This window comes from Pelophylax lessonae (genome assembly GCF_965119305.1).
Source record: "Pelophylax lessonae genome assembly, chromosome: 1".
NCBI lineage: Eukaryota > Metazoa > Chordata > Amphibia > Anura > Ranidae > Pelophylax > Pelophylax lessonae.
The window spans coordinates 570,383,670-570,403,046 of record NC_138768.1 but is presented as its reverse complement, the minus strand read 5'-3'; the positions used below and the strand labels follow the sequence as shown (position 1 = coordinate 570,403,046).

Sequence of the window (19,377 nt, the reverse complement as noted above, 5' to 3'; positions counted from 1 at the left end):
AAAAATTCTAATAAAAAAGGTAAGCTGTCATATAATTAATCCTTGTAAAAATAGGAATATCCATATAATTAATAGTAATAAAAATACCATCTAATATTGGCAGGAAAAGTCTCCAATAAAGCAGCAGGAGTCTGTATTTGGCAGGTTGAGATGTGCAGCTGAAGCCACCATCATTATGTCATTTCAGTTAAAGGTTTGTTATTTTAGGATGGTATATGCAAAGTGATTGCTTATATGGAATGACATTGGCACCAGTCTAGCCAAATAGGAATACATTTTAACTTTCTTACTGGAATGCAAAGCACTATATATACAGTGGCCTGGCTAGACCTGGACTGGTCTTGCTACGAGCGGCTGTAAGTGAAATTAACTGGGCAATGGTAAACACAATTCTGCATTGAATATTTCTAATTCCAAATTCAAGATTAATGATGTTAAAATTATATTTGCATAGAAATACTAGGGAATTTTTTTTAGCAAAATGACAATTGGTTTACAGAAATTATAAATTAAAATGATTCATTTAAAGCAATGTAATGAATTTAAAGTTTGGTGGAACAGAACAGAACAGAATGATTATGCAATGTTAAACATTGGCTCCAAGACACCATTTTCTGGCTTTCCCGTTGCGATACTTGCCTTTTCTCTGGACCTGCCCTCCGCAGACTGATCCAGCAATGCTGTCGTGGTCCTCTTCCTGGTTGAATGATGCCAAACACCATTCAACCAATTTGCTGTAAGCCCAGGTCAAGGAAGCTTTGACCTTCTCAAGAATGCAGAAGACAGCAGTATCATGTAATTACAGTCTCTGCAACTTTTAGGATCTACCCACCACCAGAGGAATAAGAAAAGGAAGAGGACATGTACCATCAGCAGACCAAACCGAATACACCCAGGAACCCAGATAGCAAGGATAACTTGCCACAAATTTGTGGCAGTGTTGAATTGTAAGTCTGTTAACTTGCTGCACATTTTCACTGGCAAGTTTTAAACTTGCAGAGCACTTGAACACAAGTTCTAGTTGACACTTTTCCAATTTGTAGGCAAATTTGCATGGCAAGACTCCAGCAAGAGCAAAACTGCAGTGGTGAGTCAACAGCAAGAGCTCTGCAAGTCTACAGCATGAAAATTAAGCCACAGTGACCCCTATGGTGGTATGACTGTTGCACAACATAACTGAACCATAACTTTCAGCAGACATGCAGAATGTGTGTAAAGAAAGTTGATCTAGAGTCATGCAATGCGGACTTGCTCCAATCCTGCAACAAACTTGTGAAGCCTGGCAAGTCTAGCAATAGCTTAGCAAGTCATTTTCAAATTGCTTGCTATCTTGGAAAAGGTATGCATACACAATTTTTCTTAAGGGTGCAGAAATGCTCCCAGTGTCAAGGCGGGGGTCCTTGGGAAAAAGGAGAGAAGACAAGCGCCACTCTAAGTGCAGTATGACTCGGTATTTATTAAACATTAACCATACTGGGTACTCACAAGATACAGGAAGTTAAAACATGTTGAATATATGCTCTAGCTCCTAGAGGCCTGAGGAAGGAGAGCATGCTCCGACAACGCATCGCCTACGTCATCACGCCCCACGCTCTACGTCCAACCCGGAAGTCCGCCGCCGGAAGCGCTGCAGGTGTCCCCTGGGTCCGGATACCGCCGATTCCCACGGTCAGACACGGATCTTCGGAGCACATCAGTCCCTTCTCGCCCAGACATTGGACAAACCTATCTCTTGAGCATATATTCACCATGTTTAACTTCCTGTATCTTGTGAGTACCCAGTATGGTTAATGTTTAATAAATACCGAGTCATACTGCACTTAGAGTGGCGCTTGTCTTCTCTCCTAGTACCCTGCAAGTTCTTCTTCTCCACTTGTGATCAAGCTGCCTTCAAGATTTCACAGACCAGTGTATTTATGGACTTTATGGACTTTTCAGACATCATTCAGGTCCGTTACCTTCCCACATGTTTCCATAGGAGGTTTTATTGAGGTTCACCTCTGAGTCCTTGTTGCGCCAGTCCATTTTGTTTGTCCTTGGGAAAAAGGAGGGGCATGCACAGATTTAGGATTTTAAGTAAATCTGTCATTTGGGGAGCATGGAGGAATTATTGATATCCCCTTCTGAAAAAGCTAGTTGCCTGTCTATAATGTTTATCTTGCTACTTCAGTACTTTCAATAACTGATCCAAAACAGGTATGCAGATATAGACTTTTGGCTTCTCTGCAACTTGCCTGATTTGTATACTTTTCCCAGGTTATTGACTTTAAGTAAATTAAATAAAAACTAGTGGGTCGATATAACAGAAAATCAGCTAATATTTTTAGAAGGAGGACATTTCCTCTACTTCACTCATGACAGGCTTACTGAAATCCTGCTCAGTCACATAAGCAAAGTGTTAAGTGTAAAGTGCAGTAGCCCACATCAGTGAGTCAGAATTCACATTATTGTAGATACACCAATCCAAGGCAAGATATAATCCGGGCAATACTGATTTTTCACAAAGCAGAAATGCTTAATTTTGCACACTGAGTGGCTTACCCCAAAAATTCTTGGAAAAAAAAAAATCTACTCCTTTTCCTTTTATTTCCTGGGGAGGGGGAATATTTAGCATAGTTTATTTAGTATAGTATTTTTTATACTTTTTTTCATTTTTTGGTGTATTAGATTATATTTTTGTACTTTTTTCTACTTGTTTGCTGTTTTCTGAAAAAGGCAAATAATGAGGCTGAGGATGAGCCTTTTTTGGCCCAAGATAAAGTCCAGTATAGTTAAAAGGAGCTCCTCTAACACTCAGAAGCTATTTAAAGTAATTTAGACCCTTAAACACCACCAATACCCACCTTCATTTTAATATTATCATTGGCTTCAATCCATTTTGTCAAAATTTGCAAAACTTTGCAGAAATCTGCACATTTTGGTTGAAATCCCCTATCCAAAATTTGAATTGGTTACAGTGCTCCCTGCGATGTTTTATTTTATTTGTTTTCTGACACACCAAAAGATAGGCACAAAGTTTAGCCCTTCTATCAGTTTTATTAATAAAGCTTTCACCTAACAATGTGAAGACCATTCTGTCAGTAAACATTGTCTAGTGTTAAGTGCCTCCTTGAGCTCAGCTTTGGCAGCCTATATATTTCTTTCAAGGCAGGTTTACCAGAGAACCGCCAGGAAAACTATTAAAATTGATTGGGATAAGGGGTAATTAGAAGAGCATTTGAGTGAAATGATATTTATCTTTCTAACGTTGCTGTTTAGTTTCAGCATTGTAATGTTCCTTCTATGATCTCCACTCTCTGTGCTTCTGCTTATGTTATGTCAGATGATTCCTCAGTAAAGTCAATAAAGCTGACATCAATTTCTAAAGATAGCAGTCCAAGCAAGGTGGAGCAGATCACTATGGAACCTAATGGAGCTGATTGATCACATAAGGCTGCAAAGGTTAGCATAGTTGTAATCATAGACTGTAATCCTCAAGTAATGTCTTCAGTGGCACAACATTTTTATGTGTTTTAACGCAATTAATGTAAATGCATAATCATTTATGCAAATAACGCTAAGCTGCTGGTGTTTGTGCATGTAACATTAACCGGTTGCTGACCACCGCACGCCGATATACGTCGGCAGTCAGCCCCGGCCAGGCAAAGTGACGTATATATACGTCACTAGCCTGTCCCTTGCTTGGGAGCCAATAGCGGGCGAGCGCGAGCCTGCGGAGACGCGCTCCCGCCCCGGCTCGTTCCCCAGCAAGTCCGTGCGTGTGACCGGCGGACCCGATGTCTGCCGGTCACTCGCCGATCGTTGGTGCAGAGGGAGAAAGGCAGGCGGCTGATGTAAACAAGCCGCCTGTCATTCTCCCCTGTGTAGAAACAGTAATCATACGGTTCTACTATGTAGGACTGTTGATCACTGTTCCTACACTTCAAGCCACAGCCAATCACAGTAAGAATCACGCCCCTAGGGACACACACCACCCCTCCCTCTCAAATAAAGTTAACCCCTTCACTACCAGTGTCATTTTGCAGTAACAGTGCATATGTATAGCACTGATTACTGCAGTAATGTCACTGGTAACCCCAAAAGTGTCAAAAATTTCAGTCAAGGGTCCGATCTGTCCGCCGCAATGTCGCAGTACCGCAAAAAAAAATCACAGATCGCCGCCATTACGCGTTAAAAAAAACCCACCAAAAATGACAGAAATCTTTCCCTTAGTTAGTAAACGCAATAACTTTTGCGCAAACCAATCATAATACGCTTTTTGCGATTTTTTTTTACCAAACATATGTAGCAGAAAACAAATTGGCCAAAAATGTTAAAAAATTTAGATTTTTACATTTTTTTGGGGGGGAATTTCATATAAAAAAAATGTGAAAAATATTGTTGTTTTTGCAAAATTTACGCTCTTTTTTTGTTTATGGCGCAAAAAGAAAGCTCTGTTTGTGGGGAAAAAATGACGTCAAATTCGTTTAGGTACAGCGTCGCACGACCGCACAATTGTCCGTTAAAGTCACGCAGTAAAAAATCAGAAAAAAACCCCTGGTCAGGAGGGGGGTAAAATCTTCCGGGGCTTAAGTGGTTAAAAAGGTTGCATTTGATTAATCTCATATAGACAAATGGTAACTTACTTTTCCGGGAGCACATTCTGTCCCATCGAGAGGAGGACCTTTCTTGGTCTTACAAAAATATGGGTTATCAGGATGGCTGCACCACAATTGTTTGCAAGGGTCAAATGTACGGAACTGAAAAAAATATATATGCATAATATTAACTTTAAATAACCAAGACAGCTTTTAATGGAAACTGAAAAAGGTAAAAAATATACAAATAAACATATAAACCAAACATTTAAAATATGTATAGCGTACAGCTGTGCACATTTTGTAGCCCACACCAAAGTCAAAGCGGCACTGTTCATCCATGGAATAGTTAATTCCGGGGAGGTCTGGAAGTTTCGGCCAGTCGTGCTCAAATGGGTCATCCAGGAGGCAATCATACAAACTGGAAAACATAAAAATATGCTTAACAGTGATTTTATCACTACCTGCCAAAATTATGTTTTGCCCAAATTACTCACATGACTTTAGGTATTATTATATGTAAAATGTATAATTCTGTTCAGCCACTTTTGTGATTCGAGCACCCCATTCCATAATGTGTCATCCTTCTTCCTTGTTCAGTTTGCAGCTGGATGAATCACCTCTACTCCTCCATTCTGCTCATTAGACAGTGAATCAGAAGGAAAATGTATAGCTGAACTAGGAACAGTTTGGTGACCTTACTAAGTGTGCTCTGTGCCAGAGCTATGTTGATCACAAGACTGGCTGAATAGAATTACAAAGTATTTGGTGGCTTAACCAGTAAAGATATGCATATTTAAAATGTGTACTCAGTCGTTTGTCTGATTACAGCAACAAGTACCTCACCCATAATGTTTTGCAGACTTTGGTCTAGTTTTTCATTTACAGATACTCACACAATAATTTTTTTATGGTTGCTCTGCAGTACCAGAATTCACCAGTAAACATTGCTGAGATTTGAAAATCTTGTAATCATGACCAATATATACAGTACATACAGTAGCGGGTGAGAAAAATGAGGAACATTCTGAAGGGGACAGGGGTTGATAAAAATGGGGATCATTCTGAAGCAGTGTTGCCAACCTACCAGATTAAAATTTACTGACACAACACCCGAAGTAAATTGGCAAAGCCAAGTTTTTTCTGACATTTCCAAAAGTTACAATATTACAGTTTTAAGTGCCAATTTTAGTATTTAGGCTACAAACAAGTACAGTGCCTTGAAAAAGTATTCATACCCCTGGACATTTTCCACATTTTGTCATGTTACAACCATAAACGTAAATGTATTTTATTGGGATTTTATGTGATAGATCAACACAAAGTGGCACATAGTTGTGAAGTGGAAGGAAAATGATAAATGGTTTTCAATATATTTTATAAATAAATATGTGAAAAGTGTGACGTGCATTTGTATTCAGCCCCCCCTGAGTCAATACTTTGTAGAATCACCTTTCGCTGCAATTACAGCTGTAAGTCTTTTTGGGGATGTCTCTACCAGCTTTGCGCATCTAGAGAGGGACATTTTTGCCCATTCTTCTTTACAAAATAGCTCAAGCTCTGTCAGATTGGATGGAGAGTGTCTGAGAACAGCAATTTTCAAGTCTTGCCACCGATTCTCAATTGGATTAAGGTCATGACTTCAACTGGGCCATTCTAAAACATAAATATGCTTTGATCTAAACCATTCCATTGTAGATCTGGCTGTATGTTTAGGGTCCTTGTCCTGTTGGAAGGTTTTCTTCTAAGATTGCCCTGTATTTGGCTCCATCCATCTTCCCATCAACTGTGACCAGCTTCCCTGTCCCTGGTGAAGAAAAGCATCCCCACAACATGATGCTGTCACCACCATGTTTCACAGTGAGGATGGTGTATTCAGGGTGATGAGCAGTTTTCCGCCACACATTGCATTTTGATTTTAGACTAAAAAATTAAATTTTGGTCTTATCTGACCAGAGCATCTTCTTCCACAAGTTTTCTGTGTCCCCCACATGGCTTCTTGCAAACTGCAAATGGTACTTCTTATGGCTTCCTTTCAACATTCTTCCATAAAGGCCAGATTTGTGGCGTGCATGACTAATAGTTGTCCTGTGAACAGATTATCCAACTTGAGCTGTGGATCTCTGCAGCTCCTCCAGAGTTACCATGGGCCTCTTGGCTGCTTCTCTGATTAATGCTCTCCTTGCCTGGCCTGTCAGTTTAGGTGGACGGCCATGTCTTGGTATGTTTGCAGTTGTGCCATACTCTTTCTATTTTTAGATGATGGATTGAACAGTGCTATGTGAGATGTTCAAAGTGTGGGATATTTTTTATACCCTAACCCTGCTTTAAACTTCTCCATAACAAACAACATCGGAAATTGGGACTTTATAGGTGCCTGAACTACTGCAGTTAGTTATACAGCAAAACAAGTTGAACTATATAGTAAAATAACTTAATTTTTATCAGATATCAAAAGTTATAAAACGTTTGTACAGATAAAAATATGCTGAATGAGCACATATTACATATATTGGTCCATTACGCTTTACAAACTTTTACCGGTTTCGCCGGAAAGGCTTCTTCAGAAAATAAGCGTAACTGGAAATCCCATTATCAAATAAACATACATAATCAGTATAGTTAATTTGAACAGATGAAGAACATTGTTGATGGGGTCTGCGCGTTTATCAGGTATCCCGATGGGGTCTGCGCGTTTATCAGGTGCTCCCGGCTTCCAGGTTCGGGCTCATACATTCCTGTCTTCCCAATATATGTTCCACACCACAGGTATGGACCATTTCTGTTCCATCTCCTTAGACTTTGTGGAGTATTTTGCATGAGCTTGCATTGGCATTAAATACTGGTGTGTACAACAAGTGTTAATGCGACTATGTTCTTCATCTGTTCAAAATAACTATACTGATTATGTATGTTTATTTGATAGTGGGATTTCCAGTTACGCTTATATTCTGAAGAAGCCTTTCCGGCAAAACCAGTCAAAGTTTGTAAAGTGTAATGGACCAATATATGTAATATGTCCTCATTCAGCATATTTTTATCTTTACAAGCTTTTTATAACTTTTGATATCTAATAAAAATTTTATTATTTTACTATATAGTTCAACTTGTTTTGCTGTATAACTAAATGCAGTAGTTCAGGCACCTATAAAGTCTCTATTCCCCATGTTGTTTATTTATCTACTCAGGGATGTTGGTGCTGTTGAAGGTCTAGCTTGTTGGCCCCATCTACTATTTTCTTTTAAAACTTCTCTATATCTTTATCCCTGACCTGTCTGGTGTGTTCCTTGACCTTCATGATGCTAATTGATCATTAATGTTCTCTAACAAACCTCTGAGGGCTTCACAGAACAGCTGTATTTATACTGAGTTTAAATTATACACAGGTGGGCTCTATTTACTAATTATGTGACTTCAGAAGGCAATTGGTTCCACTAGATTTTAGTTAGGGGTATCAGAGTAAAGGGGGCTGAATAAAAATGCACGTCACACTTTTAGGATATTTATTTGTAAAAGAAAATTGAAAACCATTTATCATTTTCCTTCTACTTCACAATTGTGTGCAACTTTTTCTTCTACCACATAAAATCCCAATAAAATACATTTAGGTTTTTGGTTGTAACGTGACAAAATGTGGAAAATTTCAAGGGGTATAAATATTTTCAAATATTCCTTATTTTATTTTCAATTCAGTAAGTAACCGCCCGCACACACTGTAGTAGGCACTCAGATGGCTTCGACCAGCTCCGGACCAGAACCGCGCGTGCGCAGTTCTGAGCCTATCATTATAGCCATATTTTTTACTGGCAATCTTTTCCTGCCACTGGCATTTTTCTGGCAGGAGAAAAGTGCCCATTTTTCACTGGCTGCCAGTAAAAATACTGACGGATGGCAACACTGCTCTGAGGGGGGATGAAAAAGAACAATGAATGTTCTGAAGGGATAATGATTAAAACAATTGAAGTATTCCTGAAAATTCCTTGAAATTTAAAGACTAATGAGCCCAGAAGTGTGTCATTTACAGTGTTGTGTGCTAAGCAGGTGTATATAAAAGAGCCTTTGAAACTCTAAAGAGGTAAAAAAAAAGGTAAACATCGAATTACTGTATATGTCTCTTCAGCTCCTGACCACTGCATCTAGACCAGTGATACCGATGGAACGCTGCTTGCACCAGAGGAGCCATTACACTGCCCATGCTTGTTTCATCTCCACATCGGTTTCCTTGTCCATCATGCTCCATTCCTAGACTGGATGTATAAACAAATGATGTTGGATGAAGCTCATTGATATTGATATTCCACCAGTACAAGCAGGAGTAGATGAATATTACTATATCGCAATTAGGTTTATTAAAAGTTTAGTGGAGTTGCCCTTTTGCAGCTCTTGCCATAATTTGCAGAGCGTATTTTCACATTATGCCAGATCCTAAATCTGGGTTTTTCCCTCTGCCATTGCTGACAGGCCTGTGTTCCTCATTGCCACTCTTTGGCTTTTACTGCCATCTTTTCCTTTATGTCTTTAAAACCTATATCTTCTTTCGTCAGTCTTTGTGTAGCAATTAATTATTGAATTCCTGCGCATGCTTGCAGGCAGTGTACACACAAACCATTAGTAGGAAAAAAAATGTCTTTTTTTGGCAAAAGAGACTTGCAAAGTTCCTATCAAGGATCGCATATAGGATCGCATGTCTCTGTGATGATCTCACAAGCCACGCCTGTCTACAGTAAGAATCACACCCCTATGGTCACACTTAACCCCTTGATCACCAGTAATGTTAACCCCTTCCCTGCCCTTGTCATTTTTACAGTAACAGTGCATATTTTTAGCACTGCTTACTGTAGTAATGTCGCTGGTACCCCCAAAAGTGTCAAAAATATCAGTCCGATCTGTCCGCAGTCCCGCAAAAAATCGCAGATTGCCGCCATTACTAGTAAAAAAAAAAACAATAAAAATGACATAAATCCTTCCCGTAGTTAGTAAATGCAATAACTTGTGCGCAAACCAATCAAAATACGCTTATTGCAATTTTTTACCAAAAATATGTAGCAGAAAACAAATTGGCCTAAAATGTTAAAAAAAATTAGATTTTTATATTTTTTTGAGAATTTCATATAAAAGAATGTGAAAAATATTGTTATTTTTTGAAAATTGTCGCTCTTTTTTTGTTTATAGCGAAAAAAAGAAATTGCACAGGTGATTAAATACCACCAAAAGAAAGCTCTATTTGTGGTTAAAAAAAACGTCAATTTCGTTTGGGTACAGTGTCGCACGACCGCCCAATTGTCCGTTAAAATAACGCAGTGCCGAATCGCAAAATAGGGCCTGGTCATTGAGCAGCCAAATCCTCGGGTCTTAAAGTGGTTAAAGGGCTGTTAAAGTATGATCAAAATATTTAAATCATTTAACCACTTGCCAACCACAAGCAGTACATATACTGTGGCAGGTCGGCTCTGTCCTGCGAAACAACTTAACCGCACATCGCTTTGCAGAACTGCGACTGGGGTAAGCAACTTAAAACTGAACATTTCCAAAATTGAAGTCTTGAATATTTTATTACCTACACACGTTCTGTCTAGTCTTCAGAATAACTTCCACTTTCATTGGCAAGTCAATTAAGCAGTTAGGCAACGAGATTCCACATTGCCTACAAGACCTTTATTCCCTTAACTACAGCCCTTTATTAACTAAAATTAGTAGATCTTTAGAATCTTGGCACCACTTGAAAATTTCCTGGTTTGGATATTTTGGATATTTTACCTAAATTATTGTACCTTTTTCAGGCTATACCTATCAATCTCCCAACAGCTTTCTTTCACTTCTTACAATTCCTCGAGCTCAAGTTTTTGTGGCAACAATGTTTATGTACACTGAAACACAAACTTTTTTGTGACCCTAAACTTGACAGAAGAACCGGCCTTCCCAATTTTGAGATATATCACGCCTCAGCCCCATTTTCCTGTCTACTTGAGTGGTTTCACTGTCCGATAACAAAGTCCTTTAATCTGGTTGAACAAGATATGTCCCCAGTGGACCTACAAGCATTTTTGTGGGGTTATAGTAACACACATCATTCATTGTCATAGCTCTCCCCGCTGATCTTTGTGGTACTATCTGTCTGGTATTGTCGTTGAGGGCCCTACTCTCTTTCCATGGAGCCAAGCCTATTGACTCCTTTATTTGATGATTCTTCATTACCGAACAGTGGCGGAACTTTGGCTTATGGCATGTATGAAAGATTATCGTGGCCCACTGCCTGCTCATTTGTACATTCCACACTTGGCCTCTTCAGAACTCAAACAGATGGTGCCATAGCTCCTCTAAACTGGCTGAAAAACCTACATTTGATGAAATACTGTAAATTACTACACACGTTGGGACAGGTCCATAGACCCTTAAAGGCCTTTGAAATAATGTGTTCTCTCTCGAAGACTCTATACAATATCCTAATATATAAAGAAATTCTATTTCATACCCATTGTGCGCTCCCCACTTACACAAAACTGTGGTCAAGGAACCTGGAGATATACCTGGCATACCTCATTTATGTTTACTCATAAATTCTTGGTCTCTTGCTACGCACAAGACAAACAATTTGAATTATTATCTCAATGGTATAGGGACCCTCTTTCCATCAATTTGATCTTTCCTGACTCTTCAGACATCTGCTAGCATTGTAACAAAGGGAGAGGAATATTTCTGTACATATGGTGGGAATGTAACTGAATTCTTCCATTTTGGAAACAAATCTTCCTGATATATGGCGAACGCTACGATGATTCTCTCATTGCTTCTCCTAAGATCGCACTTTTATCTATCCTACCAGGCTCCATTAAATCTCAGAAATCAAACCTTCTTAGATTTTTCTTATCAGCTGCACAACAGTTTATTTCCAGGTTCTGGAAAACTAACATTACACCTCCCCTAAATTTATGGGTGGATCTTATGAATGACACCATGATAATGGTGGGGATGCAAGTTGGAGAACTGGACAAATGGGAAAACCACAACAAACTGTGGTACGTTTGGCACCATTATTTATTCTCAGATAAGTTCCTTAGAAGACTCTCTGCCTAGATAAGATGAGATTTACCATCTTACCTCTCCTTTTTCCCAATTCATATCCACCACTGGCTCATTTGTCTAGAGCCGACTTCCGGCAGTTATATGATCTCTATAGTTTATATTGTGTCAATCTGACTAGTAACCTATCTAATTTTCCTTTTCCATTTCCTACTCTTTATCCCCCCTCCCCCCCCTTTTTTTTTTTTTTTTATATTTGTAGTATAGTAGTGTAGTATACTTGATACTTGATGCCCAAAAAAACACCAGCTGCAAAAACACACCTGGGCGTTTTTGTAGCTGGCATTTTTTTTGGGCATTTTTTGGGCATCTTTGGAGGCAGGCATAACATCTGAACTTCTGTGTAGGGGTATATACACCCATGTATGTATATATGCACATACACATATATAGGTGTGAAAATAGCAGAAATCTATGCTTGCGCTAATTCACACTAATATGGCTCCGCTCCTATAACACCTATATGTGTGTATGTGTATAAATACATACAAGTGTGTGTGTGTATATATAACCCTATACAGACGTTCAGATGTTTTGCCTGCCTCCAAAGACCCCAAAAAAATGCCCAAAAAACGCCTGCAAGAACACACCTGGGCATTTTTTTTTGGCGCAGGCATTTTTTGGGCATTTTTTTGGGGTCTTTGGAGGCAGGCAAAACATCTGAACTTCTGTATAGGGTTATATATATACACACACACTTGTATGTATTTATACACATACACACATATAGGTGTTATAGGAGCGGAGCCATATTAGTGTGAATTAGCGCAAGCATAGATTTCTGCTATTTTCACACCTATATATGTGTATGTGTATATATACATACATGGGTGTATATACCCCTACACAGAAGTTCAGATGTTATGCCTGCCTCCAAAGACGTCAAAAAAATGCCCAAAAAACGCCTGCAACAACACACCTGGGCATTTTTTTTTGGCGCAGGCATTTTTTTTGGGTCTTTGGAGGCAGGCAAAACATCTGAACTTCTGTGTAGGGGTATATATATACATACACATATATAGGTGTGAAAGTAGCAGAAACATATGCTTGCGCTAATTAAATAATTAACAGGCATATGGCTCCGCTCCTATAACACCTATATGTGTGTATGTGTATAAATATATACAAGTGTGTGTGTATATATATATATATATAACCCTATACAGAAGTTCAGATGTTTTGCCTGCCTCCAAAGACCCAAAAAAATGCCCAAAAAAATGCCTGCTTCAAAAAAAAATGCCCAGGTGTGTTCTTGCAGGCGTTTTTTTGGGCATTTTTTTGGGGTCTTTGGAGGCAGGCAAAACATCTGAACTTCTGTATAGGGTTATATATACACACACACTTATATGTATTTTACACATACACATATATAGGTGTTATAGGAGAGAAGCCATATTAGTGTGAATTAGCGCAAGCATAGATTTCTGCTATTTTCACACCTATATATGTGTATGTGTATATATACAGACATGGGTGTATGTATATATACCCCTACACAGAAGTTCAGATGTTTTGCCTGCCTCCAAAGACCCCCAAAAAATGCCCAAAAAAACGCTTGCTACTAAACTGGCAAGGTGTGAAAATAGCGGAGCCATATCCCTGTTCTAAGTGACCTAATACAAACTATCTTTTTTTTATGGTTCTGGACATGCTACAGAGCTGAAACTTCACAGGTACACTTTTTAGACCCCCCAGACACTAAATACAAAGTCAAAATCCAAAAATCTCTTTTTTTCTTTTCAATAATTGGCTCTCTATCAAAAATTACAATTTTTAAGAACTAGTTTTTTGTGTGTTTTTTTTAGTCCCTGGGGCATGACCCCTCCCTCCAGCCCCCACAGCAAGCAGCTTGCTATTAGGGCACCCGAGCCACTGTTCTCTGTTTCTATTCAGACATGGAGCCTCGGCTCAGCCCTGCCCCCTCTCTCTCCTTATTGGCTCACTGACTTTGATAGATAGCAGCAGGAGCCAATGAGGAGAGAGAGTCCTGGACAGCCGAGGCTCTCATGCAACTTTGCTGTATCAAGATGGGATTCAGATAAGTATTAGGGGTGGTGAGGGGGGCTTCTGCACACAGAAGGTTTTTTATCTTAATGCATAGAATGCATTAAGATAAAAAAAACCCTATGCCTTTAGAACCACTTTACTTTTGCAAGATTTAAAAACAATTTACCATTAAATCTCAAGGTCACAACATGATTATAACTATTGGTTTTAGCATATAAATGTAATAGTGTGTTGTATATATATATATATATATATATATATATATATATATATATATATATATATAGCTTGTGAACAGCTACTCACATACCCAGAAACTACACACATTGCGGCCGATATGAAGAGATCTTTCCCAGCAGCGATTACTGATCTAAGGTCAGATATAATTACTTTATCTGAGCAGATGGCATCTCACAAGAGGGCAGGCATACAAAGAGATAGTGCTATTACCAGGCTTGAGAAAGTCACTGAAACACACTCTGCTCATCTGATTGCAATAAACAGACATCTGGAAGACCTACATAACAGGGGAAGGAGTAATAATATCGGAGTGAGAAGAGTCACTGAAACAGTCACGGCAGAGCAAGTCAAGCCTGTGTTACAAACCATCTTTAATAACCCGCTTGAAAGACCCAACGATACAGAAATAGAGTTTGGTAGAGGACATAATAAGAAAAGCCAGGCAAAACGAGCTCATTACTTTTAATGATGACAATACATCCCTTTTCCAAGACCTCTCCCCCATCACTTTGAAAAATAGAAGGGAGATGCGCCCCCTACTGACCTCCTTAAAGGAAAAAGGAATCATATATAGGTGGCGGTTTCCTTTTGCCCTGCAGGCAACCTACAACGGAAAACAACACACGCTAAAAATGCCAAATGAAATACCAAATTCCTGCCAAAAACCTACATAGTATGGGGAATTGAAAATCCCTGCTATATCATCATATACCATTCCAACAACTGTGCAGATATCACCACCCAAATCTCCACAAAAGAAAAATAAACAGCATAGGCAGAATGGTTCCGAATCCAATTTCTCATCCCCTAAATCCAAGCAATCCAGGTACAGAGAGGATATGGAGGATACACCGAAAAATGCAAATTTCCAGTCATACATGTCGCAGTGAGCTCAGAGACAATTGAACTACTGCTGCCATTTAGCTTCATAAATACTTCCCATACATGGAGGTAGCATAAAGAATTTTGCCACCCCTTTATAATGCAAATAAATATTGGTTTCCCAGGGTTTTCAGCCAAATTAATCACCTCCTTGAGCTCTAAGTTCCTTTGTTTGGCTGAAAGGTTACTACCCCTGAAACCCTCAAAAGTTATGGTTCTCGGAACTGGTCAAAGAGGTGTTGTCATACCTGATCTTAAAGTTGAGAACATACAAAGACATTTGAGAGTTAATACTCATACCTGTTTTTTGCTTTATCTGAATAAATAGTTTGATGATCTTTACGGTAATACATTATTGCTTTATTTAAATCCCACTGCCTTTTACAAATTTATTTGTTTGAATTTAATTTTATGGCTGAGAGCATTTGGCAAAGATGCAACTTTGGAGGGTGTGGCTTGGTCCCGATCCAAGATGGCCGCTTAGCTCCGGGCTCCTGCACCTCACGGCCTGATCTTTTCTGATTGCTGCCCGAAACCTTCCCTTATCTGCTACTTCATCATGGGGAGTACCTCCAGGAACTCATCGGCTACCCGATCCCGGTCACCTCGGGAACCGGAGACCCAGATCAGCCGAAATATTCCCGAAATCTTCCGCTCCCAGGCTAAAGATGTTCAGCGGCCTACTCCTTCTCCTTCCAGCCTGCCTCGTTCCCGCTCACCGAGTAGGGCCCCCCCCGGGAGATGGCGCCTCATCGCCTGAAGCGATTATACCCAAATCAGCGGCTTCCCTGTCATTTGCGGACTTGCAGATGGTGGCCACGGACATTAAACTGGACATTAAAGCTACTTTCTCTGCGGCCATAGCGGAACTCCGGAGCGACTTCCAGGCTATGGCAATGCGTGTGGAAGAAGTGGAATCCACTACGGCCCGCCATGATGCCTCTCTGTGTCACGTCCAACAAGTCACGGAATCCCATGCAGCCCTCCTCAGGGATTTGAATCGCCATGTGGAGGATCTGGACAATAGGGGTCGACGAAAGAACTTGCGGGTGCGAGGCATCCCTGAGAGTGTGGAACACCAAAATCTTCCACAGGCTGTGGTGGCCATTTGTAATGATTTGTTGGGCAGACCCCCTGAAACGCCTGTCGTCCTGGAGCGGATTCACCGTGCCCTGCGCCCTCGGGGCAGGGACAATGATCCACCTAGAGATGTGGTCTGCTGCCTGGCAAACTTTCAGGTGAAGGAGGACGTTTTGCGGAATGCCAGAGTCCGCCAACACCTCACATATCATGGCGCCGAAATCAAGATGTTTCAGGACCTCTCTAACATAACTCTACAAAGACGGAGAGAACTGCGCCCCCTGCTGGATGAGCTTCGCTCTAGAGCTATCATATATCGCTGGAAGTTCCCCTTTGGTCTCTCGGCAACTTCCCAGGGCCGCACCGCTATTCTTCGGGTTCCGGAGGACTTGGAACATTTCTGCTCCACATTGGCCATCCCCTATGTCCACTTACCTGACTGGTACAGTGAATTCCGCCTTTCGCCTCTTCAGCGTGACGCTCCGATGGAGGGCGTACAGCCGGCTGGCAACTTCAACTTTGGCAGCAGCAGACGCAGGGCTCACCCGCCTTCTTCTCCACCGGCTGAGAGAGCAGGCCTACCCCGCAACGGTAGTCCGACGGCGTCCCCTGACCATCGCCGAGCGCGATGTACGCCCTGAATGATGCAGTCTCTCTAGCGTGAGTACCGGTTGTCCCCTATGTCAGTTTGCCCCGACTTCTCCTGTGTTCTTCCGGATACGGTCTGCCTGCTCAGTATCCCCATCACCTACGCACCGTAACTACCGTTTTTCCATGGCCTGGACATTGTGTTGTTGCTGTGTTCGAGGGGGTTCCCTGCCAGCTTGTTTTTCCTCCGGACGCTATGCTGTGCTGTAACCCTGCTGGTCTCTGCACTGTCTGTTTCGGTCACCTCACCTGCTGATCCATGGATTACTCGCTCCCCTGGATGTCCGGTCTCCCCCTACGCTGCTTTCTACTTCCCTGCTGTTGCGTGATGGTGATGTGGGGACTGCCCTTCCCCCCCCCTTCGCCGGACTCTGTCCCCGCTCACGGTGTTGTACTTGAACGATCCTCCTATTCTCCGGACGTGAAGCCTCATCCCTTACCACTGACTGCTCCGCTTCCAGTTTACCTTTACTGCCTGCTGACATCGCTGACTTCCTTCTGGATGCTGCTGACTGTGCCTTTCTCGGAAGGTCCTGCTCTATCGCTGTCGATGCTGTGTCGTGCACTGAGGGATGTGAGCTGTGTCTTGCATTGTCATGCCGGCTGGCTCCTTCGGTGTGTGGCCCCCTATTTGACGGCCTTTTGGATGGGACTGTTTTGAGGGGATTGTTTTCTTCTGCTCAGGTTGGGGAGGACGGGATGAGGGGGTGATGGCGGTGGTTGGGGGGGGCTGGGTGTCTCGAGCTATGGTTGTTTTATTGTTGCCTTTAATTCACTGCATTCTTTGCCTCTCTGCACTCCGGCCTTTCCCTTGGTGGTAGGGGTGATCCCGCCATCTGGGGGGTGCTGGGGGGCAGACTGGCTCTGGGGGAATTTTTATCACTAACTCCTTGGAATATTCTCCTCTTGTGACCAGATAATTGGGGCATGTATGTTGCTTTCAGGGTTCTTTGCTCACTAATGTTCTTCTCTCTACAGGTGTTAGGCTATACGGTTGTTTGGCAGGCTCCCCTCCCTCATTTCTGGGCGACAATGGATGCTCACTTTCTACCTCCTTTTCTTCCTTCCATCCCTTTATATCTAAGTAATGTCACAGGGTTCACTGTTGTTTAGGGTTGTGATATTTCTTGGGCTATTTTGTCAGGGCTGTTCCGTGTCCCGATAGGTTCTGCCCCTCCCTCCGTGCCCTACTGCTGTACTCCTGCATGTAGGGCTACCCCCCCTCGCTTTTTCCTTATAAATCTAGGCTGTAGGCCCCTATACTTTGGCTTGTATACCGGAGTTGCTCCCCTGGTTTCCTGCATTTCTTGGGCTCCACTTTTAGCTTTCAAAGGCCTTATCAGGTGCTTGGTGCTGACTCCCATTTTTGGATTTTTTTTTACCTTCCACACTCGCCAACGGCTGAGGTATATACCTCTACCGAACTAGTTCCGAATTCTTTCCCTGTCCCTTCCCTAGTGGGGTAAAGCAGCTGGTCTTCTAATACCCTCGGTCTTTGTCCCCCTGCTCGCTTCCCCTTTCCTCTTTGTTTTTCCCTGATTTCCCTCCCCCGTCTCACCTCCCTTTCTTCTTACCTTCCCCCCCCCCCCTTTTTTTTTTTTTTTTTTTTTTTTTTGGTTTGGATTGTACCTGTTGATACCATGCCGCGTATCCCTCAGTTAGACCCGGATGCCCAAAAACTGAAAATAGTTTCCCTCAACACTAAGGGTCTTAACACGCCACAGAAACGATCCACGGTTCTCACGCATATGCGTAGACTCCGAGCGGACGTGGTCTTTCTTCAGGAAACCCATTTTCGCTCTGATGCCATTCCCCGCTGTTACAACAAATATTATCCTATTGTTTTTCACGCTACATCAGCTGACTCTAAGACTAAGGGGGTTTCGATTCTGATTGCCAAGTCTGTTCCCTTAACCATTTCGGCCTCTTTAGTGGACCCTCAGGGACGCTACCTCTTCCTGACTGGGTCTATTCGAGATCAGCCTCTTACTTTAGTGAATGTTTACAGTCCGAATTCCTCTCAAGTCTCCTTTTTCCGCGCTGTGGTTGCTGAACTGATTCCCTTCCAAAAGGGCACTCTCATTTTTGGGGGCGATTTCAACGTCCCTCTGGACCCTCTGTTGGACACTTCCACGGGCTCCTCTTGCCTTCCCTACAAGGCACTGAAACAAATTAGACTGAGCCTTCAGGAATTGTTCCTGCATGACTCTTGGCGCACTATGCATGCACGTGATAAAGATTTCACTTTCTTTTCCCTGCTTCACAAGAAGTATTCCAGGATAGATTACTTCTTTCTATCACAGCGGGACTTGATATATCTTACGGACGCTACGATCGAACCATCTGTTATCTCCGATCACAACCCGATCACGATGTTGTTGACTCTGCCCCTCTATGCCCCGCGGGACAGGATCTGGAGGCTGGACGCCTCCCTGCTGACGGACCCTGCCCGACTCGCCGAAATCCGCTCCGCCCTTGTGGACTATTTTCGCTGTAACTCTACCCCTGACACGTCCCTGATCACCCAGTGGGCTGCGCACAAGTGTGTGATCCGGGGAAAACTTTTGGCGCTCTCCTCTGCACTACGAAGACAGAGGGAAGCGACCATTTCTGAGTATTTGTCTCAAATCTCCGCCCTGGAGAGGGCTCACAAGAGGACGCTGGCTCAGGCAACGCACGACGCTCTCATGGATACTAGAGAAAAGCTCCGGCTGGAGCTAGACAGGAGGACGCGTAGGAGCTTTTTACTGTCTCAGAAGCTCTTTTATGAGCACGGCAACAAAAGTGGCCGCCTTCTGGCGAGGGCCTTGCATGCCCGAAAAGCCAAAACGGTCGTTCATCACCTTCGATCTGATTCTGGCTC

At 42.0% G+C, this 19,377-nt stretch overlaps 1 protein-coding gene across 1 annotated transcript in view; it reads right to left on the bottom strand.

The window, feature by feature from the left end:
- ADAMTS3 (ADAM metallopeptidase with thrombospondin type 1 motif 3) overlaps positions 1-19,377 on the bottom strand; it is a 264,587-nt gene that overhangs the window by 91,381 nt on the left and 153,829 nt on the right. The window contains exons 9-11 of the mRNA XM_082244160.1: positions 8,681-8,824; positions 4,866-4,998; positions 4,626-4,739 (exon numbers count right to left, since the gene is read on the bottom strand). Coding sequence (XP_082100286.1) covers positions 4,626-4,739; positions 4,866-4,998; positions 8,681-8,824 — 391 coding nt within the window. The remainder of the gene's footprint in view (positions 1-4,625; positions 4,740-4,865; positions 4,999-8,680; positions 8,825-19,377) is intronic.